The 25,801-nt window shown below is 45.3% G+C and overlaps 1 protein-coding gene across 1 annotated transcript in view; it reads left to right on the plus strand.

The window, feature by feature from the left end:
- MAP3K9 (mitogen-activated protein kinase kinase kinase 9) overlaps window positions 1–25,801 on the plus strand; it is a 73,439-nt gene that overhangs the window by 12,783 nt on the left and 34,855 nt on the right. The window contains exon 2 of the mRNA XM_044272025.1: window positions 6,310–6,723. Coding sequence (XP_044127960.1) covers window positions 6,310–6,723 — 414 coding nt within the window. The remainder of the gene's footprint in view (window positions 1–6,309; window positions 6,724–25,801) is intronic.

Below are 25,801 nucleotides of genomic sequence, written 5' to 3' on the forward strand. Positions count from 1 at the left end.
GCATGGTGGGAATTGTAGTTTTACAACAGCTGGAGAGCCGCAGGTTGGCCAGCCCTGCCATAGACCAACATGGGGGGATGTCTTTATGGTGCGGATTTTGTCGCGCAACATGTGAAGGCACCCTTGTAGAGGACCACCAAAGTGCATGAGATCAGACAAACCTCGCATACTCTTCGCTTTTTTTTTCTTAGGTGCGGAAATTGACCCGCTGTGCAGATTTTGAAATATGCAGCATGTCAATAGTGTCAATATTTTATCCTTTTTAGTGGAAGGGTGAGATCTGCATCAAATCCACATAAAAAAAAAAACACACACCAATAACGCAATAAATTGTGGGGATATATGCTTTTTTCATATGCAGATTTGGTGCAGAATTCATGTCGATTTTCTGCATCGTTCGCAGCACCCCTTATATGCACGCAGCTCAGCAGTCAGTGTAAGACCCCCATTCACATTCATTGTCCGCAAATAACACATAGGACACAGCGTGCTGTCTGCATCCTCATGTCCGTTCCGCAGTCCTATTCTTTTCTGTTTTGTGGGCGAGGATAGGCATTGTTATAATGGATCTGCAAAAAAAACGTATGCAACATGGATCATCTGTATTTTTTGTGGATCTGCGTTTTGCGGACCGCAGAATACATACGGTTGTGTGAATGCGCCCTAATCCAGTGGAGCTTTGGGAGCCAGGAAAGGGGCGGCAAGTTTGACAAAAAATACAGATATGGACTCCCTGCTCATGCAGTACTGCAGATTATGGTGGTAAAGGCGCAGTCCCTTTAATGACCCATACTCACAGCATCCTCACGCGCGCGGAAAAAAACGGAAGACTTAAAAACAACATCTACCAGTAACCATCAGTGAAAAACGCATTCTATCCGGATGCAATGCGTTTTTCACTGAAGCCCTGTTCACTTCTATGGGGCCATGGCTGTATGAGAAACAGAATATAGGACATGCTGCGATTCTCACGCTAAGCAGGAATGATGCGTGAAAAACAACGCTCATGTGCACAGACCCATTGACATGAATGGGTGGGGATTCAGTGCGGGTGCTATGCGTTCACTTCACGCATCGCACCCAGACGGAAAACTCACTCATGTGAAAAGAGCCTTATGCAGATGATAAAATGTGCCCACGTTACGGCCATCTGAAGGGGCCTTTCTCTGTCCATTCTGGATTTGGCTTTTAAATACTGACCAAAATATACCGGTGTCATGTGTGATCGAGGCCCGTACTCCATGTTCACTGGGAGATACTCTGGTCCATAGATTGTCCTTTTGGCATCTGCTGGGTAGGAATACATTTGTTTTATTTTTTTTCGGCTAAAGCAAGCGTAGCCCGCGGATCTCTTCTTATACAGCTAATGACAGTAATTTACCCATAACACTAATTACCTTGCAGATATATTTTATAATGCTGCTGCTTAAGCGTGGCTCAGCTTTTCATGTAATTCTGGCTGGCATGTACGGCCCCCTGCGCACATTGCAGATTACGTGCGTTTCCCCCCAAGAATTCTCATGTCTTTAAAACTGCAGCATAATACAGTACCAGCAAAGTGAATGAGATTTCTGCTGTATGGATTTTGAAACCCGCAGCATGTCATTTCTTTGTGCGATTCTTTTGTGCTGATTTCACCCCCTCCAATGCGATGGAGAGATCTGCAGCAAATCCGCGCCAAAAACCGCAAGTAACGCATGCTGAAACACTCAGAAATCCGTATGGATTTCCGTGCGGAATTTCTGGAAGACGCCCGCACCCGCGTGTCAGTGGCCTAAAACGCATATTCTAATCTCAACCGTGAATGCCTGACATGGAGAAACCATTTGGGGATTGTCCACATTGGACGTTTATGCAGATTTTATGCAATCGCTATCGACAAAGTAGATGAGAGTTAAAGAAATACATGCTGCAAAAGTAGATGAGAGTTAAAGAAATATCTACATGCTGCAAAAAAAGAAAGAAAGAAAAAGTCTGTAGTGTAAGGCTACGTTCACATCTCCGCTAGAGATGAGCGGCCGGCAGCCTAATGCAGCATAAATGCCAGATGTCGGTCAAACAAAAACCACTGCATGCGGCAGTATTTGTCCGGCCGAAGCCTGGCATTTATGCCGTAAAGTGGCCGCATCCCATTATGGTCAATAGGGATCCAGTGGTGATCTTTTGAATCCGGCAGATTGAATCCGGATCTGGTGACTACCGGCAGGGTCTTCTCTGCCGGACATGTTCACCGGAGATGTTAACGTAGCCTAAATTGACCCACTGTAAAAATTTTAAACCCAAAGGTCTCATGCACACGACCGTTGTTCTGGTCCGCATCCGAACACGACTGTTGTTCTGGTCCGCTTCCGAGCCGCAGTTATTGTGGCTCGGGTGCGGATCTATTCACTTCAATGGGGCCACAAAAGATGCGGACAGCACTCTGTGTGCTGTCCGCATCCGTTGCTCCGTTCCGTGACCCTGCAAAAATTATGAGACATGTCCTATTCTTGTCGGTTTTGCGGCCAAGAATAGGCATTTCTACAATGGGCCGCCTGTTCCGTTCCGCAAATTGCGAAAGGCACACTGTCTGCTTCCGTGTTTTGCGGATCCGCAATTTTCGGACCGCAAAAAAACGGACCGGTGTGTGTACGAGGCCATAGCATGTCAATTTATGCTGCAGATTTTTACAATTTTCAATGTATACAACGTAATCTGGCAAATGCACACCAAAATCGGCAACAAGTCCACGTGTCGTCACAAATGCAGATTTGCCATGGATTCCGGTGTGGCTGTACCGTCAAGGTTTTGAGGGTGAATTCTACGGAGGTCATACAGAGCCGATTTCAAGAAAAATTGGCATCTGAAATCAGAGCGTTTTTTTGTGCGTTGTGCTTTTTTTTTTTTTTTTTTGCGAAAAGGCACACAAAATACACAATGGAATGTGTTTTGGCAAAATCGGGGTCTAAAACGCGTCAAATTGAAATGCCACTTCTCGCGCCATGTATAAAAATAGTGATCTAAAATTACACGCCTTGTGAACTATAGGTGTATAATAAATGATGGGACGCTGTGTTCAAGCATTTTTGAAGAGTGTTATATTGCACAAAACAGGTGTTTTTCATACCAAAATATGCGTATTTTGCTGCGTGAACATGGCCTCCAGTATAAACTGCCTGGGCAGCGGTGATAGTATTTTGTATAACCTGTTGGTGAGTAATGCCTGATGCACAGGGGTGTGGAGAGCATGTGATGTCTTATCTGAGCTATCCATGTTTTTGCATGTTCACGATTCATCACAAGTAGAAATCAGCAAATTGCTCAAAATTTAGTTTCGGGTCAGATTCTGCCAAATTGCTAATGCGTTTTGGCTCCAAATAACTTGTATCTATATTTAAAGTTCTCTGCCTGGAAAAGTCTCTTACTCTCCTCTCCTTGATTCTCCCAAATAGAATCACACACAACTCATATTCGGTAGATTCAGCATCAGAAATTTTGGTAAAATTTGAGGACAATTCTTGAATTGATTTCCTCATCTCTGATCAAAAGTCATTCTTGCACTGTCTAAACCCGCTTTCAGCCACACCGAGGCGGTCATTTATGGAATCAGTGCTCCACATTTTACATATTTACATTGTGCCAAACTGTGGCGGGTTTAGAGAAATGATCTTCGCCTAGCCAGAGGGCATGGCTTTGTGGGAAAGGGGCAGGATTTAAGATGTGCCGTCAAGCAGCTTAATTGCTCCACAATTCTGGTAAAATTCTGTCTCCCTCTAAAGGGGGTCATTCACATGACTGTATGTATATTGCACTTGGCAAATTACGGATCTGCAAAATACAGATGCGTACTGTGTGCATCCCGCACTTTTTGTGGGCCCCATTTTGTAACCATGCCTATTCTTGTCCTCAAAGCAAGACCACCATCTACAGGATTAGTAAATCTCTCCACCGTATATAAATTCAATTCATCTGCTTCACCGAATTTCACATAGAAGAAATGCGATTTGTGATGTCACAATTAGCGCATTCCTTTGTATGTAGCGGGCGCAATGGCGATGAATGGCAATTGTGCCACCCCCCCATCATTGAACCCCTCAGATTGTGGCATCCTAGGCTATAACGTAGGCCTTTCTGGACTTAATAGGGGTAAAAAAAAAAAAAAAAAGCTCACCTTATCCATTTGCTCACGTAGAGGCCATCTTGATTGAAGAAACTGTGTGAAATCTCACGCAATGACATCATCACACTGGGTGGGTGTGGTGACGTCATCACTGATGAAGTCACAGCGCGCCGGCGTCATACATGACCTCACGCGAGATTTTGCACGGTTTCTGCAATCAAGATGGCCGCAATTGGCTTTTTGTGTGCAAATGGATGAGGTATGTATTTTTATTTTATTTAATTCTTTTGCTGCCATTTCAGGAAAAATAGATTCGTTACCACGAAGTGCGAGGAAATTCGGCTTTGCGGCGAATCAAATTTTTCCTGAAATTCGGATCGAAGTCAGTTCATTTGGCTTGTATTCGCTCAACACTAATACACCGTATTCTGGAGAAACCGTGGTTTGGAAAATAGTGGCGTAGGAATATTATATATTCTATTAAAATCACCATTTTCATAGACTAGTAGTAGTACATATAAAATGTGTTACTATGGAGCTGCCATTAATCATCTATACTGTCAGAGGACGCTGCACAATACTGCGCCAGCGCGCTGGAGACCGCGCATATTGGCAGCAAATTGGAAACCATGCTAGATGTTTTGTGGCTGAAACGCGCTTTGCATTTTTAATATCTGTGCTTTACATTGCAGAAAACTGACTAATTGTTTTCCTATTCCGGAATCTCAGCTATTGCGTCTACAGTAGACGTGAGCGGCGGAGCCCGGCTTCCTTGTGTGGCTTATATAGGATTTCAACATGTTCTGCTGACGTCCACCTGCCGGGATCATATCTGCGTCTCTGGCTTCTCGTAATCCTGGTGTTCAAACATGTGCTTGTCCTGTGGATCCTGTGTTTATGCCACTGCCACACCAAACCGTGTCTGTCTCCATTTTGCGGTCTGCTAATCGTGGATCCTCAAAATACCGATGCTGTCCTTGTTGCATCTGCGTTTTCTGCAGACCCATTCATCAAGGGGTCAGCGGTTGGCATTTTGTGCACAAGTATGGCCTCATGCACACAGCCGTTGTTTTGGTCCGCATCAGAGCCACCGTTTTGGCGGCTCGCATGCGGACCCATTCAAATCAATGGGGCCACAAAAGATGCGGACAGCACTCCGTGTGCTGTCCGTGTCCGTTGCTCCGTTCCGTGGCCCCGCTAAAAAAATATAACCTGTCCTACTCTTGTCCACACTTTGCGGACAAGAATAGGCATTTATATTAAAGGCTGTCCGTGCCGTTCCGCAAATTGCAGAATGCGCATGGACGCCATCCGTGTTTTGCGGATCCGCGATTTGTGGACCGGCAAACATCACGGTCTTGTGCATGAGGCCTATAGGACATGTTTCTATATTTTTGCGGAACGGACATACGGATGCAAAAAGCAAACGGATCATCCTTGCGCTTTCCGCATCCCCATGTCCGTTCCGCACCGTGGACCCAGGGTCTTAACTGGTCGGAGTATTTAAGCTCTTTCACTTGTGGAGTTGGAGATGTGTGCTGGGTACCCTGAACAATCTGACATGGAGCCCTGCTGATTCCCCTCCCGCCTAAATTAGTCACACCTCCATCAGTCCGTGCGCCTATTATTAAAACTACCCCAACCCCTGACTTGATGAGTTTTTCGCCAAGATTTTACGCCAGCTTCCAGGCATAAGTTTTATAAAATTTACCATGGCCTATAGTCCGGCCCCTGCCACTCCTAAGTGGCGGAAATTGCAAGAAAAAGGCCTATCCGACAAAGTTTTGTCACTTGGACACCAACAACTGACCCCAATGTCCGTTTTTTTTTTCACTGACCATTCAGGAAAACTGAGGGGAAAATTTATTTTTCCTTTCCAAAACTGTGAGGAGTTCTGTATCGCCCGCTTCAGGATACGCACACACAGCAGTGTAGTTTATGTGGATTTTCGTGTAGATTTCATTGCTTTTCCGCACCCAATCTGCGTTAAGATCTGCATGTGTTCCTTGCGGATTTTGACACTGTTTTGGCCCAGATCTCGCCCTTTTTATTGCACACCTCAGACTACAAAATCCAGTCTCTACTTGACACATTTCTGCACCGTGTACATTAGATTTTAGAAATCGCACCTACTTAGCTGGTACTGTATTAGGGCACACTATGCGTTCTATATTTTAATGCACTTTCCTCTTTTTCTTGCGTTTCCACAGTACAAGAAATAGACTTTAATGAGCTGTTACTCGAAGAAATTATTGGGATCGGAGGCTTTGGGAAAGTGTACCGTGCCATTTGGATCGACGAGGAGGTGGCGGTCAAAGCGGCGCGCCATGACCCTGACGAAGACATCAGCCAGACTATTGAGAATGTCCGTCAGGAGGCCAAACTGTTTGCAATGCTCAATCACCCCAACATTATTGCCTTGAGGGGTGTCTGCTTAAAGGAGCCCAACTTGTGTTTGGTCATGGAGTTTGCGCGAGGCGGATCATTGAATCGGGTGCTGGCCGGGAAGACGATTCCTCCTGATATACTTGTCAACTGGGCTGTACAGATCGCCCGAGGGATGAACTACCTGCACGATGAGGCCATTGTCCCCGTCATCCATCGGGACCTGAAGTCAAGCAACAGTAAGTGTGATACGGGTTGCGTGTTCACTAATGCCACGTGATGGCGGAACCGCTGGTCTGCACAGTGGATTACAGCGTTGAGTAGCTCACCTGTGTGTTGCCCACCGCTATTTTGGGGCTGCTTTCGATTTGTAGACTTAGGGCTCATTCACACGGCTGCATTTTCAGTCCGCATCTGATTCTGATCCGTATGTTTTGTGGATCGGGTGCGGACTCCTTCCTCTCAGTGGGGCCGCAGATGATGTGGACAGCACACCGTGTGCTGTCCTCATCCCTATGTCTGTTCTGTGGCCCCGTAAGAAAATCAGACATGTCCTATCCTATTCTTGTTCATTCTGAGGACAAAGATAGGACATTTCTGAAGCAGTAAAAAAAAAATAAAAAAAATATGGCCTCAGGCTCTCGGTCCGTTTCCATGTTTTGCGGATCCACAGTTTGCTGACCGCAGAAATGGCTACGACCATGGGCATGAGCCCTTCTACTGGGTTATATGTACATTTCAACTGCCACAAGGTAGAAAAAGTAAGGCTGTAGTCAGATTGGTATGATCTTTTTTTTCTTATAATCTCTGCTTGCTCTCAGTGAATGGAAACCTAGATTCAGATGCAGAAAATCTGTCCTGAACATGTTAGACTGCAGTACAGTAATACACTTGTATAAATCACACAAGTGCATCACTATACAGCGGCGGCAGCAGGAAGCGCATGGCGTCATTGCAACCAATGACGCTGTGCGCTCCTGCACTAAGCAGGATGCCAGTCCGGTATCTCGTGGTGCGTCTTCCACAGACGTGTGAATGCAGCCTTACCCAGGTGCCTCTTAGGGTGCCTTCACATGCTGCAGATTTTGTGGCAGAATTTTCCATGACTGAAAGTCAGTTCCATTCAATGCACATGGATTTCTGCAAGCTCCATTCAGGAACTGATTTTCAGTCTTGGAATTTTCTGCAAGAAAATCAGCTGCGTGTGAAGGCGCCCTTACAAGGAATCCTGCGGCTGTGTCAGCGGGACGCGATTACAGCAGATCATCAGTCTCTGAATGTCAGCTAAGAGTCCGGCTACACGGCATTGTGTCACAAAACAGTCGCTCAACTTTTTTTGTCATGATAGTCAATGGTGTTGCAATGCGACATGCTGCGAGTCACAAAAACTCTGACTTGCATGGATATTTTGCAACACCATTGACTATCATTGCAATAAGAAGTCGAGGGCACATGTCGCAATGTAGCTGTTGCCTTTTTTGTCACGTGACTTCCTGACGCCATTTAGCTGGACCCTTATCCAACCAGCCCCTATAATTACACCCCCCTATGCCCGGGCCCCTCATATACATTACTTACCTGCTCCCCGGCACCTGCATCTCTCCGGTTCCCTGCACTACCGCCGCAACGAGGACGAGCCTCCATCGCGGGTGACGCTAGGGAGGCTCCCCCTGATCACAGCCTTCTTTTGGCTGCTCCCCCCGTTGCCGGATGTTTTGATTTCTGTGACTGGGAGATGCAGCCTCTGCCGTGCAGGGACCCAGAGCTGCGTGGGTGCCTGGAAGCAGGTAAGTAAAATATATACGAAGGGCCCCGGCATTGGGGGGGTCATTATTGGGATTTTTCATAGTGTTTTAGCTTTGGTTACACAAAACCTGAAACTTCTATTTGGATGGTTATACACATGGCATTCATTTTTTAGGGAAAAACACAATTTTCCAGGCTTTTTTTTAAATTTATTTTTTAAATAAAAGCCAGCGAGTTACGCTGCTACTTCCTCCCGGATCGACTTCTGGCTTTGCCTCATAAATCGGCAAAAACAGTGGAGGAGATTTATCAAAATTGGTGTAAAGTAGAACTGGCTTAGTTGCCCATAGCAACCAATCGGATTCCACCTTTCATTTTCCAAAGGCGCTCTGAAAAATTTAATAAAAGTGGAATCTGATAGGTTGCTACGGGCCCACCAGTTTTGTTAATTAGCCCCCCCTCCCCTTTTTTTTTTTATTATCCCAAAATGCCATGCATGAGTAAAACCACCCTTGGGCCTCATTTACATTTCACGTTTCCTTAACCATTTGATATCCGTGAAAAAAATCCTTCAGTGTTTCGACCATGAAGGATTAGTTCTTTAGTCCGTGTGTCAGTTTTTTGCCCTCGTGTGTCGTCCGTATTTGGTGCAACTCGCATTCATAACCAGGATAGGATCATGTGCTGAATGTTCATCAAGTGATCCAGGAATTACAGCAGGGAGCGCAGGGGCCCGGTAGATAATAATTTAAACATTTTCACTGTTAACATCAGGGGGACCGATAAAAATTAGGGTTTACCCCTTTAAGGTTTAAAATAGGGCTGCAGCTAACGATTATTTGAATAATCGATTAGTTGCCGATTAATTTCTACGATTAATCGATTAATCGGGAAAAACGACAAAATTACAAAACAGAGGTTTATATGATCTTACTTGAAAAATTATGTTCAAAGGCCATATTAAAACAAATTGTGGACGACACTTATGGGGGATCTGTGGACGACACTTATGGGGGATCTGTGGACGACACTTATGGGGGATCTGTGGACGACACTTATGGGGGATCTGTGGACGACACTTATGGGGGATCTGTGGACGACACTTATGGGGGATCTGTGGACGACACTTATGGGGGATCTGTGGACGACACTTATGGGGGATCTGTGGACGACACTTATGGGGGATCTGTGGACGACACTTATGGGGGATCTGTGGACGACACTTATGGGGGATCTGTGGACGACACTTATGGGGGATCTGTGGACGACACTTATGGGGGATCTGTGGACGACACTTATGGGGGGATCTGTGGACGACACTTATGGGGGGGATCTGTGGACGGCGTTTATGGGGGATCTGTGGACGGCGTTTATGGGGGATCTGTGGACGACACTATTATGGGGGATCTGTGGACGGCGTTTATGGGGGATCTGTGGACGGCGTTTATGGGGGATCTGTGGACGACACTATTATGGGGGATCTGTGGACGGCGTAGTTATGGAGAGGGGGATATGTGCACTGTTATGGGCATAACAGTGCACAGATCCCTTTCCTCATAACAGTGCACAGACCCCCCTTCCCATAGCAGTGCCATACACAGACCCCCCCTCCTCCCCATAGCAGTGCTATAGACAGATCCTCCCCCCTCCCCATAGCAGTGCTATACACAGACCCCCCTTCCCCCTAACAGCCCCGGCGCTTGCATCTTTATTTTACCTTTTTACAATGACGCTCCCGCTCCTGTAACAGCCAGGCAGAGCGGACGGCGGCGTAACGTCACTCAATCACGTGACGCGCCTGCTCCGCCCACTTCATGAATGAAGGAGGCGGAGCAGGCGCGTCACGTGATTGAGTGACGTTACGCCGCCGTCCGCTCTGCCTGGCTGTTACAGGAGCGGGAGCGTCATTGTAAAAAGGTAAAATAAAGATGCAGCGCCCGCCCGCCCGCCCGAATAGCAACGAATCGGCGATTATTCGATAACTGGATTCGTCGACAACGAATCCAGTTATCGAATATAATCGATTACATCGATTAATCGTTGCAGCCCTAGTTTAAAACAAGTTATGGCATGAATCTCTAGCTGTTACACATCCGGAGACATGCCAGGTGAAAGCAGGCCGAGGAGGAGCCTGGGGGCCAGTGATGAAGTGCCCTACAGTTTGTATAAGGGGGTACTATCTCTCCTTAGGGAGAGCGCCTTAATCAGCGTGAGGCGATATATAGGCCTTACATGCTCCTCTGGAATTCTGGGAGGGAAGGGATGCAAATGAGCTCAACAAGCTCTGCCTATGATGCCACCAGATGTAAGGCAGCTATCCTATACGTCAATGTTCAGCTTTTTAAGCCTTGAGACACGACTCTGATATTAAATCCAAGTCATGTCTCAAGGCCTATTTAACCACTTCAACCCCCCTAGCTGAAACCCCCTTAATGACCAGGCCACTTTTTACACTTCTGCACTACACTACTTTCACCGTTTATTGCTCGGTCATGCAACTTACCACCCAAATTAATTTTACCTCCTTTTCTTCTCACTAATAGAGCTTTCATTTGGTGGTATTTCATTGCTGCTGACATTTTTACTTTTTTTGTTATTAATCAAAATTTTACGATTTTTTTGCAAAAAAATGAAATTTTTCAGTTGTAAAATTTTGCAAAAAAACGACATCCATATATAAAATTTTCGCTAAGTTTATTGTTCTACATGTCTTTGATAAAAAAAAAATGTTTGGGTAAAAGTTATAGCGTTTACAAACTATGGTACAAATATGTGAATTTCCGCTTTTTGAAGCAGCTCTGACTTTCTGAGCACCTGTCATGTTTCCTGAGGTTCTACAATGCCCAGACAGTAGAAAAACCCCACAAATGACCCCATTTCGGAAAGTAGACACCCTAAAGTATTCGCTGATGGGCATAGTGAGTTCATAGAACTTTTTATTTTTTGTCACAAGTTAGCAGAAAATGATGATTTTTTTTTTTTCTTACAAAGTCTCATATTCCACTAACTTGTGACAAAAAATAAAAACTTCCATGAACTCACTATGTCCATCACAAAATACCTTGGGGTGTCTTCTTTCCAAAATGGGGTCACTTGTGGGGTAGTTATACTGCCCTGGCATTTTAGGGGCCCATATGCGTGAGAAGTAGTTTGCAATCAAAATCTGTAAAAAATGACTGGTGAAATCCGAAAGGTGCTCTTTGGAATGTGTGCCCCTTTGCCCACCTAGGCTGCAATAAAGTGTCACACATCTGGTATCGCTGTACTCAGAAGAAGTTGGGGAATGCGTTTTGGGGTGTCATTTTACATATACCCATGCTGGGTGAGAGAAATATCTTGGCAAAAGACAACTTTTCCCATTTTTTTTTATACAAAGTTGACATTTGACCAAGATATTTATCTCACCCAGCATGGGTATATGTAAAATGACACCCCAAAACACATTCCCCAACTTCTCCTGAGTACGGCGATACCACATGTGTGACACTTTTTTGCAGCCGAGGTGGGCAAAGGGGCACACATTCCAAAGAGCACCTTTCGGATTTTTTACACATTTTGATTGCAAACTACTTCTCACACATTTGGGCCCCTAAAATGCCAGGGCAGTATAACTACCCCACAAGTGACCCCATTTTGGAAAGAAGACACCCCAAGGTATTCCGTGAGGGGCATGGCGAGTTCCTAGAAGTTTTTATTTTTTGTCGCAAGTTAGCGGAATATGAGACTTTGTAAGAAAAAAAAAAAAAAAATCATCATTTTCCGCTAACTTGTGACAAAAAATAAAAAATTCTAGGAACTCGCCATGCCCCTCACGGAATACCTTGGGGTGTCTTCTTTCCAAAATGGGGTCACTTGTGGGGTAGTTATACTGCCCTGGCATTTTAGGGGCCCAAATGTGTGAGAAGTAGTTTGCAATCAAAATCTGTAAAAAATGACCAGTGAAATCCGAAAGGTGCTCTTTGGAATGTGGGTCCTTTTGCCCACCTAGGCTGCAAAAAAGTGTCACACATCTGGTATCGCCGTACTCAGGAGAAGTTGGGGAATGTGTTTTGGGGTGTCATTTTACATATACCCATGCTGGGTGAGAGAAATATCTTGGCAAAAGACAACTTTTCCCATTTTTTTTATACAAAGTTGGCATTTGACCAATATATTTATCTCACCCAGCATGGGTATATGTAAAATGACACCCCAAAACACATTCCCCAACTTCTCCTGAGTACGGCGATACCACATGTGTGACACTTTTTTGCAGCCTAGATGCGCAAAGGTGCCCAAATTCCTTTTAGGTGGGCATTTTTAGACATTTGGATCCCAGACTTCTTCTCACGCTTTAGGGCCCCTAAAAAGCCAGGGCAGTATAAATACACTTTGACCCACATGTGACCCCACTTTGGAAAGAAGACACCCCCAAGGTATTCAATGAGGGGCCTGGCGAGTTCATAGAATTTTTTATTTTTTGGGCATAAGTTAGCGGAAATTTATTTTTTTTATTTATTTTTTCTCACAAAGTCTCACTTTCCGCTAACTTGGGACAAAAATTTCATTCTTTCATGGACTCAATATGCCCCTCAGCAAATACCTTGGGGTGTCTTCTTTCCAAAATGGGGTCATTTGTGGGGTGTTTGTACTGCCCTGGCATTTGAGGGTCTCCGCAATCATTACATGTTTGGCTAGCATTAGGAGTTTCTGCTATTCTCCTTATATTGAGCATACAGGTAATGAGATTTTTTTTTTCCGTTCAGCCTCTGGGCGGCACAGATTTCGGCACAGATTTCTTCATTCGCATCGATCAATGTGGATAAAAAAATCTCTGCCAAAAAAAAAAAAGGAGGGGAAAGGCGTCTGCCAGGACATAGGAGCTCCGCCCAACATCCATACCCACTTAGCTCATATGCCCTGGCAAACCAGATTTCTCCATTCACATCAATCGATGTAGATGAATAAATCATTGCCGGGATTTTTTATTTTATTTTTTATATACAAAGTGTTTGCCAAAGCATAGGAACACCGCCGCCTCCTCAGCTCATATGCCTCGGCAAACATATCTTTTACTGTAGAGGAGAAATCTCGTCTTGCAGCGCCGCATATACCGACTTGTGTGTAATCTGACCGCAGCGCAATGCTTCTGTCAGAATGCACATCAGTGCTGCAGCTAGTCGATCGGTTGGTCCACCTGGAAGGTAAAAAAACAAAAACAAAAAAGAAAAAACCAGGCCGCAACGCAATAATTTTAGTAACTTTTGAACAGAACATATAAACTTTAACTTTTTGAACTGAACATTAACCTTTTTGCTTACTGGTGATTTTTTTTTTTTTTTTTTTACCTTTTTAGGACAAACCTCTCCTTCCCCATGGGACAATGTGCAAAGCGCAAATCGCCCAAAGATGTGGCGAAGTGCGTTATGCACTTTGTCCCAGGTGAAAGGAGAGGTTTGCAGCAGCTCTGTGTAAATGGGCCCTAATAGCCCTGTGTGCCTGTCCTGGTGAGATGTGATCCCTATGCTAAGTGTACCTGTGTGTGGTACTTCCGGAAACACTCCCCTAAGCATAGGGCAGAGTGGTCAGGGCAGTCAGGACAGAAATAGCGGGTGTCACGCCTTATTCCACTCCTGCTACAGACGCAACATCTTTTTCGGGGTGACGGTTGGGTTGAGGTACCGGCAACGACATTGGGGAAATGTCGCTCGTGTAGACGGCTAACTACACTGGTGGATGGGGCCATGGAACCTCCTGGGTACAGGAGGTTCTCGATGATCTCTTCCTGAAATTTGAGGAAGGATCCTGTTCTCCCAGCCTTACTGTACAAAACTATTGTACAGAGCCAATTGAATTAAATATACAGACACCTTCTTATACCAGCGTCTGGTTCTGCGGGAAACTAAATACGGAGACAACATCTGGTCATTGAAGTCCACCCCTCCCATGTGAAGGTTAGTCGTGGACTGAGAGGGGCTTTTCAATGACACGGGTTGCTCGCTCAATTTGGATTGTCGTGTCTGCGTGAATGGAGGAGAGCATGTAAACGTCACGCTTGTCTCTCCATTTCACCGCAAGCAGTTCTTCGTTACACAAGGCAGCCCTTTTCCCCCTTGCAAGACGGGTGGTAACGAGCCGTTGGGGGAAGCCCGCGTGAACTAGTGCCACAACAGCCAATCTGTTCTAGAAACAAATGCCTGAAGAGGGCCACACTTGTGTAGAAATTGTCCACGTAAAGATGGTACCCCTTGCCGAATAAGGGTGACACCAAGTCCCAGACTGTCTTCCCACTGCTCCAAGGTAGTCAGGGCAACCGACCGGCTCCAGTGTCTGATCTTTTCCCTCATAGATTCGAAATTTGTGGGTATAGCCTGTGGCCCTTTCACAGAGCTTATACAATTTGACCCCATACCGGGTGCGCTTGCTTGGGATGTATTGTTTGAAGCCAAGGCGCCCGGTAAAATGTATTAGGGACTCGTCTACACAGATGTTTTGCTGTGGGGTATACAAATCTGCAAATTTCAGGTTGAAGTGGTCTATGAGGGGCCGAATTTTGTGGAGCCGGTCAAAAGCTGGGTGGCCTCTGGGACGGGAGGTGGTGTTGTCGCTAAAGTGCAGGAAACGCAGGATGGCCTCAAAACGTGCCCTGGACATAGCAGCAGAGAACATGGGCATGTGATGAATTGGGTTCGTGGACCAATATGACTGCAATTCATGCTTTTTATGATTTATCGTTTTTATTGGTTTCGCATAGCATGTGTATACAGACATTGTATATTATGCAAAGTATTATCATATAAAGAACAATTGGTGTAACACCAATAACAAAGTGAATCAGCACAGTTGAGGGCGAGGCACAAACCCTCTATTTGCCTCTTAGTAATGACAAAGAATCAGAAACATTGCAAGTAGCAAAATTGTCACTGATGGTAGATCGTTTGACAGGGGAACGAAGTTTAGAGTGCTCCACATTAGCAAGAAAATAAAATTTAAATTAAATTAAAATTAGAATTAAAATAAAATTAGAATAAAATAACCTAAAAATCATGACAGTTAAGGCCTCTCGAGCAGTGCAGCAGCCAATCCAGTATTAACTATGTGAATCAAGGTGAGTAGTGGGAGCTCAACCTCCAGGGGGACCAGGTCTTTATCCTTACAGTTTGTTTCATCATCGATTCTGGGAGAAGACTCTCAAGTCTGCATGTAGTGTTAACCGTTTGGATTACTTCAGAGATAGCTGGTGGAGTTACCGCTTTCCAGTGCCTGGTGATGACCAATTTGGCACTAAGCAGGATATGTCCAATTATACGTCTATTATCAAATGGAAGATCTTCAATGTTGAGAAATAGAAGAGCAATCGTGTACCTGTGATCTGAGCTATTAGATCAAACGTCGCGCTCCAAAAGGGAGTTAGTTTTGGACATGCCCAAAGGATGTGTAGGAGAGAACCAGTGTTACCACATTCACGCCAGCAACAAGCCGAAGTACCAGGGTAAATGATGCTTAGACGATGGGGCGTATAGTACCACCGTAAGAGGGTTTTTATCCCGGCTTCATAATGTGTAACACATTTAAACGTGGATCCAATAAAACGGATAGCCGCGGCCCATTTCTCCTCTGAGAAAGATAACTGCAGTTCTCTTTCCCATTTCAAAATGGGGGGAGACTTACTAAAATTAGCTTTATCGTTTAATATATAAGTGATGGGTGGTATGATATCTAAACAGAGAAGGTGCCTTAAAAATCCTCATCACTTCTGTGTGTGATCTAGGCGGGGAGCGAAGGAAATTGCTAATGCAGTGATCTATTCTCATATAGGAGAGAAATTGGGAGGAAGGTAAGCAATACAATTGGCGTAATTTGTCAAAGGAGATCATGGCAGAGTCCTCTACCAACTGAGCAGCAGATAAAATGCCAGCCGCGGTCCAGGTTGAAAGATCAATATTATTTATGCATAAACTTAAGGTTTTCATCGATACTAGCGCTAAAATGTTGAGATTAGACGAACCTTGCGATAAATGGAACTTGGACCATATTGTATTAGCCTGTTTTACCATAATCAGGGGGTGATCTATCTGTCCAGGTTTTAATAGAGATAGGTAGAGTAGATCCCTCAACGATCCATTAGGAGTGAGAGATGATTCAATCTCAACCCATGGTTTAGTTGAAAGAGGATTCCACTAGGGTTGGGCGATATACCGGTATCACGATATACCGCGGTATTAAAAAAACGGCGATATGGCGATATCGCCGTTTCCTAAATACCGCGGTATTTTGTGACGTCATCAAAGAGGTCAGCGCACATTGAGCGCTGACCTCTTCTAAACGTGCGTCCGCCCGCTTCTACCAACTCGCCTTCAGGAACTGACTGATCACTTACCGCCCGCCCCTGCACCTTGCTCTTCCTCTCGCTCCTGGCCTGCCTCCTTCTTGCTCCGCCTCCCTTAGTCAAGTCTCCACCCACCATCTGACATAATCACCGTCGTCACCCACCAGTGCCGGGCGCCGTGTGAGTACTGTGTGAGTACTGTCTCTGGAGAGACTTTTCCTGCGGCTGCTTCACTAGTGCGTTCTGTCTGATGACAAAGTTATAAACTTACTACTTCCCGCAGCGGCCGCCCCGGCTCTCCCTCCTCCTCGCTCCCATAAGACCTTATTATAACGCTCCTTGTGGTCCCCCCATACAGTGCAACGCCTCCTTGTGGCCCCCCATACAGTGCAACGCCTCCTTGTGGCACCCCATACAGTGCAACGCCTCCTTGTGGCCCCCCATACAGTGCAACGCCTCCTTGTGGCCCCCCATACAGTGCAACGCCTCCTTGTGGCCCCCCATACAGTGCAACGCCTCCTTGTGGCCCCCCATACAGTGCAACGCCTTCTTGTGGCCCCCCATACAGTGCAACGCCACCTTGTGGCCCCCCATACAGTGCAACGCCTCCTTGTGGCCCCCCATACAGTGCAACGCCTCCTTGTGGCCCCCCATACAGTGCAACGCCTCCTTGTGGCCCCCCATACAGTGTAACGCCTCCTTGTGGCCCCCCATACAGTGTAACGCCTCCTTGTGGCCCACCATACAGTGTAACGCCACCTTGTGGCCCCCCATACAGTATAACGTCTCCTTGTGGCTGCCCCCATACAGTGCAACGTCTCCTTGTGGCTGCCCCCATACAGTATAACGTCTCCTTGTGGCTGCCCCCATACAGTATAACGTCTCCTTGTGGCTGCCCCCATACAGTATAACGTCTCCTTGTGGCTGCCCCCATACAGTATAACGTCTCCTTGTGGCCCCCCATACAGTATAACGTCTCCTTGTGGCCCCCCATACAGTATAACGTCTCCTTGTGGCCCCCCATACAGTGTAACGCCTCCTTGTGGCCCCCATACAATGCAACGCCTCCTTGTGGCCCCCTATACAGTGTAACGCCTCCTTGTGGCCCCCTATACAGTGCAACGCCTCCTTGTGGCCCCCATACAGTGCAACGTCTCCTTGTGGCCCCCCATACAGTATAACGTCTCCTTGTGGCCCCCCATACAGTATAACGCCTCCTTGTGGCCCCCCATACAGTATAACGTCTCCTTGTGGCTGCCCCCATACAGTATAACGTCTCCTTGTGGCTGCCCCCATACAGTGCAACGTCTCCTTGTGGCCCCCCATACAGTATAACGTCTCCTTGTGGCCCCCCATACAGTATAACGTCTCCTTGTGGCCCCCCATACAGTATAACGTCTCCTTGTGGCCCCCCATACAGTATAACGTCTCCTTGTGTTTTTTTTTCTTTTAAACGGGTATTTATCGCGATATATATCGTTATCGCGATAAATTTTTTAATATCGTTATCGTCTGAATATTTTTGATATCGTCCAACCCTAGATTCCACCACTCTAGTAAACGAAAGATTAATAGCTAGAAAATAGTCCTTAATAGAGGGTAGGCCTAGTCCGCCCGCCTGTCTCCTTCTAAACATAATAGATTGAGCCACTCTGGGACGACTAGATCTCCATATATAACTATTCACAATCCTTTGGGCATCCTTAAAAAAGGATTCAGGAATTGGAACGAGTAGAGCTCTGAAAATATAAATGAGTTTGGGTAGAGTCATCATCTGGAAAGACTCTATCCTGCCAACCCAAGAGATCTCTTGCATGCTGAATGAAGCGAAATCCCTAGACAATGTGGAGAGTATTGGAGCGTAATTGTGTTGGTATGCAAGTGAACAGGGATATGACAATTTAATTCCTAGATATGGGAGATATGATGTTTGCCAATCCAACGGAAACATGTTTTTCAGGATTCTCAGTTCTGGTAAAGGAATGTTAAGAGGTAGTACCTGAGATTTGGAGTTATTAATTTTATAGTACGAAAGGCCTCCAAAGTGAGAGATAATGGAAAATGCATGAGTTAGTGATTGGGAGGGGTTCGTCATTGTTAAGATAATATCATCCGCGTACAGTGATATCACATGGGATTTTAAACCTATTTTCAGACCGTGTATATCGGACGATAGGCGAATGTGTTGGGCAAGGGGTTCTAAGGCTAGAATAAATAATAAGGGAGAAAGAGGACAACCCCGACGGGAACCATTAGTGATATGAAAACTTTGTGAGAGAACTCCGTTGACAAAAATCTTCGCTATAGGGTCCGAGTATAAACCTCGGATTGCATGAATAATGGGGCCAGTAAAACCCATGGAGTCAAGAACAGAAAAAGCATACTTTTTTTCATATCAGAGTTTAGGAGGGATATTGGCCTAAAGTTGTGGGGTGAGTCTGGGGATTTACCAGGTTTAGGTAAAGTAACAATTAATGCCATTAGCATGTCGGAGGGGAAGGAGGAGCCAGACATCGTTTTTTGAAACAATGGGAGAAGGAAAGGGGCTAGAGTAGGGTAAAATTGTTTATAATATTCATTCGATAGCCCGTCTGGACCTGGAGATTTACCCAGAGGGAGGGAAGAGACCAGCTTACTTAATTCAAAGTCCGTAATTGGGATGTTTAGTTGTGAAAGGTGAGTTTGGGATAATTTAGGCAATTTGGCTTTCTCTATAAAGTCCTGAACAAGCGATTCATAGTCAGTAGGAAGGGATAAGGTATCCTTAAGGTTATATAAGTCTTTGTAGTAAAGGCGGAACTGTTCTGCTATATCTCTAGGGTCAATAATTTTTGATTTAGTTGTGGGGTGCAAAAGGAAGGGGATTCTAGACTTTGTTTGCTGATGCTTAAGTTTTGAGGCTAGAAGTTTCCCTGCTTTGTTTCCCTGGGCATAGTACCTGGCTTTAGTGCGCGAGAGGGACTTAGTGAAGTCATTATTAAGGAGACACATTAATCTGTCCCTTTTCACCACGCAGGTCGGCGGTTATCTCTGCTGTTGGAAGTTGCTTATTTCTAGATTCCAAAGCTGAGATCCGTGCTAGGGTATCTATTATTTATTTTTCCTTCTTTTTCCTTTCGATGTGGTTTATTTGTATCAAGATGCCTCTTATGAAAGCTTTGTGCGCTTGCCATACTATATATGGGTCAGGAACCGAGTTTGCATTTAAACAAAAGTATTCCTGAAGGGATTTTGTGATTTCAAGTTTGTGCTTGGGATGAGAAAAAATAAATGAGTTATTTCTCCATACTGGAGGGGGAGATGATTGAAACTGTTCCGCTAGTTGAAGTAAGATAGGGGCATGGTCGGACCATTTAATAATACCTATGGATGAATTTAAGGTATGGAAAAGGGATGTTTGGTCTACTAAAAACATATCTATCCTTGAATAGGAAAGGTGTAGTCCCTTTCTTGGCCATGCTGAGCCCTCCAGACGTCTATAAGGCCTTCGGAGTGAAGAAATGCCGCTAAGCCTATAGGAGAACGTCTAGAAGGATTAGTGGAGTCAAGAGAGGGATCCACAATTGATCACCGCAGATAATTAGTTTACCTTGTTTAATTTTGTGGACTTTCTTCATAACTCTATGTAGGAAGGAAATTTGGTGTTCGTTTGGCGCATAAATGTTCGCCAGTGTATATTTGATATTGTTCACCATACATACCAAGACAACGTATCTACCCCGAGGATCTATCACCTGTGAGAGTAGAGAAAAGGACACTGAGTTTTTAACAGCAATAAATACACCTCTGTTTTTCTGTGTATTATGAGAATGAATTATAATTGGAAACAAGCGGTGTCTAATCCTGCATGCGTCCTTCTGCAGAAGGTGAGATTCCTGAACACACAGTATATCAGCTTTACCAGACATCGCTTCTTTCCAAAGATAAGCTCTCTTCTGTGGACAGTTTAGTCCCCTGGAGTTGAGGGAAAGAATCGTCAGACCCATGGATTTAAACCACGACGCCTAGGATGACCACCGCCCTGCTCAAAAGGACCTGGAGGAGACATAAGCAAAATTAAAAACAATGTAAGGTGAAGCACTAAAGCAAAATTTCTGAGTAAATTAAAAAAAGATAACAGAAAAAACAGAAGTAGACCTAACAATGTGTCTACAAGTAGGGGCAAAAGTTCCATGTTGAACCTAAGAATAGGTATCTATTCAGCCTAGGAGAGGTATATCATGACCTAGGATGCACCTATGGTAAGTATGCATACGTATGTGGCTGAGAAACGCAACATACCACCTGTGGTTTAGAATTAGAACAAAGAACAATCATTTGGTGGAGAACAAACACTTAACAAGTCTCTTGACGAAAGAGAGTGAGGAGTTCGTAACTTCTCCTTAGGAGTCTTCTCGGCTTGCCCACGATGAGTCAACGGTTTTCTTTTCACCGTACGGGTAGATTAAGTGACTGTCACTTGAGGTGACAAGCAGGGAGTGTCTTTGAGGAGACAACAGAGTTCATCATTTCTGATATTGAGGACCATATGAGTTGTTGTGAATTGGGGTAGAGATGGTGATTTGCCACCCTTTCAGTAAAGTTTTCCCCTCCTCAAGGGATCGGACCAGGTGTGAGTGTCCATCTTTTGAAATAAGTAGTTTCATTGGGTATCCCCACTTATAAGTAATTTCATGCTTGCGCAGAGACAGTGTGATGGGTAAATGCTCACGGCGCTGTTTCAAAGTGGCTGCTGAAAGATCTGTGTACAATCTAACAGATTGGAAAGGAGCTGGGAGGGTGCCCATTCTCCTGGCTGCAAGCATCACTGCTTCTTTTGTTGAGAAAAAGTGAATGTGTGCTAGAGCATCTCTGGGTATATCTGGACCCAGATGTTTCGGTTTTGGGACCCTGTGGGCTCGATCTACAATTAAATCATGAAAGGAGAGGTGGGGGACAAGGGACACAAAGAGCTTCTGAATATAGGAAGGCAGCTCTGTATTGGATATATCTTCTGGGATGCCGCGAAACTTAATGTTGTTCCGTCGCGAGCGATCCTCTAAGTCTGCCATTTTCAGTTTAATGCTTTCCATTTCATCCGCCATTTCGTTATGCGCGTCTATTACTTCATTTTGGGATGCAGCAAAGTCTGACATCTTTGACTCAATATGCGTCACCCTTTGTTCAACGCTATGTAAAGTAGCAGACATCGGAGCAATTAAAGCTGCTAAATCTTGCTGCATTGCAGATTTCAAAGCTGACAGCATTTGTTTCAGCGAGTCCTCTGATACTGGTTTGTCAGAGACTGGATAATTAATAAAAGGTTCAGACTCCTGAGGAGAGGGAACCGGACCAACCTGGAAATCGTCTGGTAGTTCTACCCTCGGTCTCCTCTTCTGAGGGCTTGAGGAGGGAGAGCTTACGTCGCCATCTTGAGTGTCCCTGTATCCCGGCCCTGCCGCTCTAATGTCTTCAGGCGTAGCGGGGAACTGAGGAGTGATAAGGTGAGAGGGGTCCAGTAGGGTAGGAGGTGATGCAGAAGGGAAGTCGTCTGGCGTCTGCAATGGAGACGGAGCAATCAGCGGTGGTGAGGCGGGAGCAGAAGCGGCATCAGGGCTCCGGGTGCCATCTTGGATTTTTCCTCTTTCGAAATATCTCTCCAGATTTTCGCTATTCAGCCTTGGGAGTCTTTTATTCTTCCCCATTGTATGCTGGTCTGAATCGTCCTCTTTTCGGCGTAATTCAGGTGGAAATTGCGGGAGTAATGCTTGTTCAGAGTCGCTATGGTGCAGGAGCTGTTGAGCTAAGCGTCCATCAGACTCGGCAGCCAAGCCACGCCTAATTCATGCTTTTTAGTTAGACCCATGTTGAGGAGAAGGCCCAGAAAAGTTTTAATTTCGGAAACTTGGACGTGTACGCCTGGTGCTATCGGGGACCTCAACCTCCTAGTCCGAACTTTGAGTCAGACTGCCACTGCTTTCTACAGGTTCATATTCTGACCCGCTAGATTCGTCAGATGAGGGTTCCCATTCCTCATCCGACTGGGTCAGAAGCCTGTAGGCCTCTTCAGAAGAATACCCCCTGTTTGACATTTGGGCAACTAAATTTAGGGGTATTCCCTGAGACTACCCAAGAAAAAAAGCAAGCCTGTTTTACAAAGGGGAGGCTAGTGAAGTACCGGAGGCTGCTGCGGTTGATAAAAAATATCAAAACAGATTTTTTTTATCGTCGCAGCGCGTGTAAAGTGAATGTGCAGTGATAAAAAAAAAATCTTTTGTCACTGGGGCGGGTGTGGGCGAACGCACGTGTGGGCGACCGATCAGACCTGATCGGGCAAACACTGCGTTTTGGGTGGAGGGCGAGCTAAGGTGACACTAATACAATTATAGATCTGACTGTGATCAGTTTTGATCACTTCCAGATACTATAAAAGTATAAATGCTGATTAGCGATACGCTAATCAGCTAATAAGTGACTGCGGTGCGGTGGGCTGGGCGCTGACTGATCCCTAAACTACCTAACCAAGGGGCCTAAACTATACCTAAAACCTAAGTCAATACCAGTGAAAAAAAAAAGTGACCGTTTACACTGATCACTTTTTTCCTTTCACTAGTTATTGACAGGGGCAAGAAGGGGTGATCAAAGGGGCTAAAGTGTAGTGTTGGTGCTTCTCACTGTGAAGCCATTTAACAGATCATATTTACTAATATGATGTGCTATGTGGCTTCTGATTGGATTTTTTAAAAATCTTCAGCTTGCCAGCCCCGATCATTGGCTGGCAAGCTGATGACGCGACCCCCCTGGAAGAAATACCGGCCCGCGATGCGCATGTGCAGGCCGGCTGAGCGCGTCATCTTGCGTATATGCGTCACTCTGCCTGCAGCTGCCGCCTCCGGACCGTGGATCTGCGTTAGGCGGTCCGGAGGCGGTTAAAGAGCTGAACATTGACTTATAGGATAGCTGCCTTACATCTGGTGGCATCAGAGGCAGCGCTTGTTAAGAGCTCATTTGCATCCCTTCCCTCCCAGTTTGTATAAGGAGATGTAAATTGTATATTGCATAATTCACAGCAACACATGCAGCATAGCGTTTTTGCTGGATCCGGCAGGGTTCAGCAAAAATGCTTCCGTTACTGATAATACAATCATCTGCATCCGTTATGAACGGATCCGGTTGTATTATCTTTAACATAGCCAAGACGGATCCGTCATGAACTCCGTTAAAAGTCAATGGAGGACAGATCAGTTTTCTATTGTGTCAGAGAAAACGGATCCGTACCCATTGACTTGCATTGTGGGTCATGACAGATCCGTTTTGCTCCCCATCCCATGACGGAAAACAAACAACAGCATGCTGCGGTTTGCTCTCCAGTATCAGAACGAAACGTAATGCATTTTGGAGCATTCTATTACGTTCAGTTACGCTTTGTTTTTCCCGATTGACAATAATTCGGGTCAAAACGGAAGCGTTTTTTTTCCTGGTATTGAGAGCCTATGACTGATATCAATACCAGAAAATATTAACGCTAGTGTGAAAGTAGCCTAATGTAGTTGTGTGGTGTGTATGAACTCCTCACATCTTACAGTTTTTTTTTCTTGCAGGCTGTATTTTATTTGTACTCTGCTATAATATGCATTTTAGTCAAAAATTTGAATTTTTGTCCAATTTTTGCTAATCATTGTTTGCTTCAAAGTTGCAGAAATGAGGTTGTGTGTATTAAAGGGGTTCTCCGGGAATTAAGAAAATGAAAATACTTAAATATTACTTTAGTATAAATATAATCCCAAATACATTTAATTAGCTATAATGGTTCTTTTTGTCTAGGGAGCAATCATGAGGAGAAATAAAATGGTCGCCGTCCTATCAGTACACACAAAATCTGTCCTAATCATACAGCAGGACAAGTTACTTCACAACGCTGAGCTGCCTCATCCTCCTCTCTGCTCTGCTTGTCAGGGATTATGATACTGAATACAGATAAGGCTACTTGCACACTAGCGTTCGTGTGTCCGCTTGTGAAATCCGTTTGAAGGGGCTCACAAGCGGTCCCGAACGCTTCCGTCCAGCACTAATGCATTCTGAGTGGACGCGGATCCGCTCAGAATGCATCAGTCTGGCAGCGTTCAGCCTCCGCTCCGCTCAGCAGGCGGACACCTGAACGCTGCTTGCAGCGTTCGGGTGTCCGCCTGGCCGAGCGGAGGCGTGCGGATCCGTCCAGACTTACAATGTAAGTCAATGGGGACGGATCCGTTTGAAGATGACACAATATGGCTCAATCTTCAAACGGATCCGTCCCCCATTGACTTTCAATGTAAAAGTCTGGACGGATCCGTTTCAGGCTACTTTGACAATTAGACATTTTTTAACAATATAATGGAGACTGATCCGTTCTGAACGGAGCCACCGTCTGCATTATATGAGCGGATCCGTCTGAGACTGATCCGCTCTGAACGCTAGTGTGAAAGTAGCCTTATATGATCTTCAGCTGAATCTCTGTAGGAATGGAGTTCATGAGAAGACATGAAGTACAGAGAGGACGGACAGGATAGACTGTGGTAATGGAAACTGCACACAAGTGCTGCTGCTCATCAGCCACACACTCACTATCCTCTCTGTACTTCATGTCTCCTCATGAACTCCATTCCTATAGAGATTCATCTGAAGAGCATATTAAACTATATTCAGGATCATAATCCCTGACAAGTAAGAGAGGAAGATGGTGCAACTCTTTAACTTGTCCTCCTGTGTAAGGCCTCATGCACACGACCATATCCGTGCTCAAATCCATGAGCTGGTGGTCAGTGAAGCATACGTGAAGGCTGTCTGTGAAGGATTTTCATGGACCCATGGACTATAATGGTCGTGATGGATCTGTGAACACGGACAAAATAGAGAATTCATCCGTGCTACAAAAATGGACCCACAGACCATTCTAAAACACTGATGTGTGAATACACACATTAAAATGAATAGGGACATGTGCTGTCTGTGGAGAACACGTACAGCGCATGTCTGTGAAACACTGATGGACAGGTTTTGTGTGGAATAGTAGGATGACGGCCATTTTATTTTTCCTAATCATTGCTCCCCGGAGTAATATATTTATAATGAAGTAATATTTAGGTACCATATTTTTCGCCCCATAAGACGCACTCCCCTCCATATGGCTGGGGGCTGATTCCATATGGCTTCCAGGGGTCTTATATGAGGCATGGAGGACTGATATCAGGTCTCATCTGAGGTCTGATTGGGGGTCTTCTTTATATTGGGCTCTGATCTGAGGT

This window comes from Bufo gargarizans, chromosome 11 (genome assembly GCF_014858855.1).
Source record: "Bufo gargarizans isolate SCDJY-AF-19 chromosome 11, ASM1485885v1, whole genome shotgun sequence".
In the NCBI taxonomy this organism is placed as follows: Eukaryota; Metazoa; Chordata; class Amphibia; order Anura; family Bufonidae; genus Bufo; species Bufo gargarizans.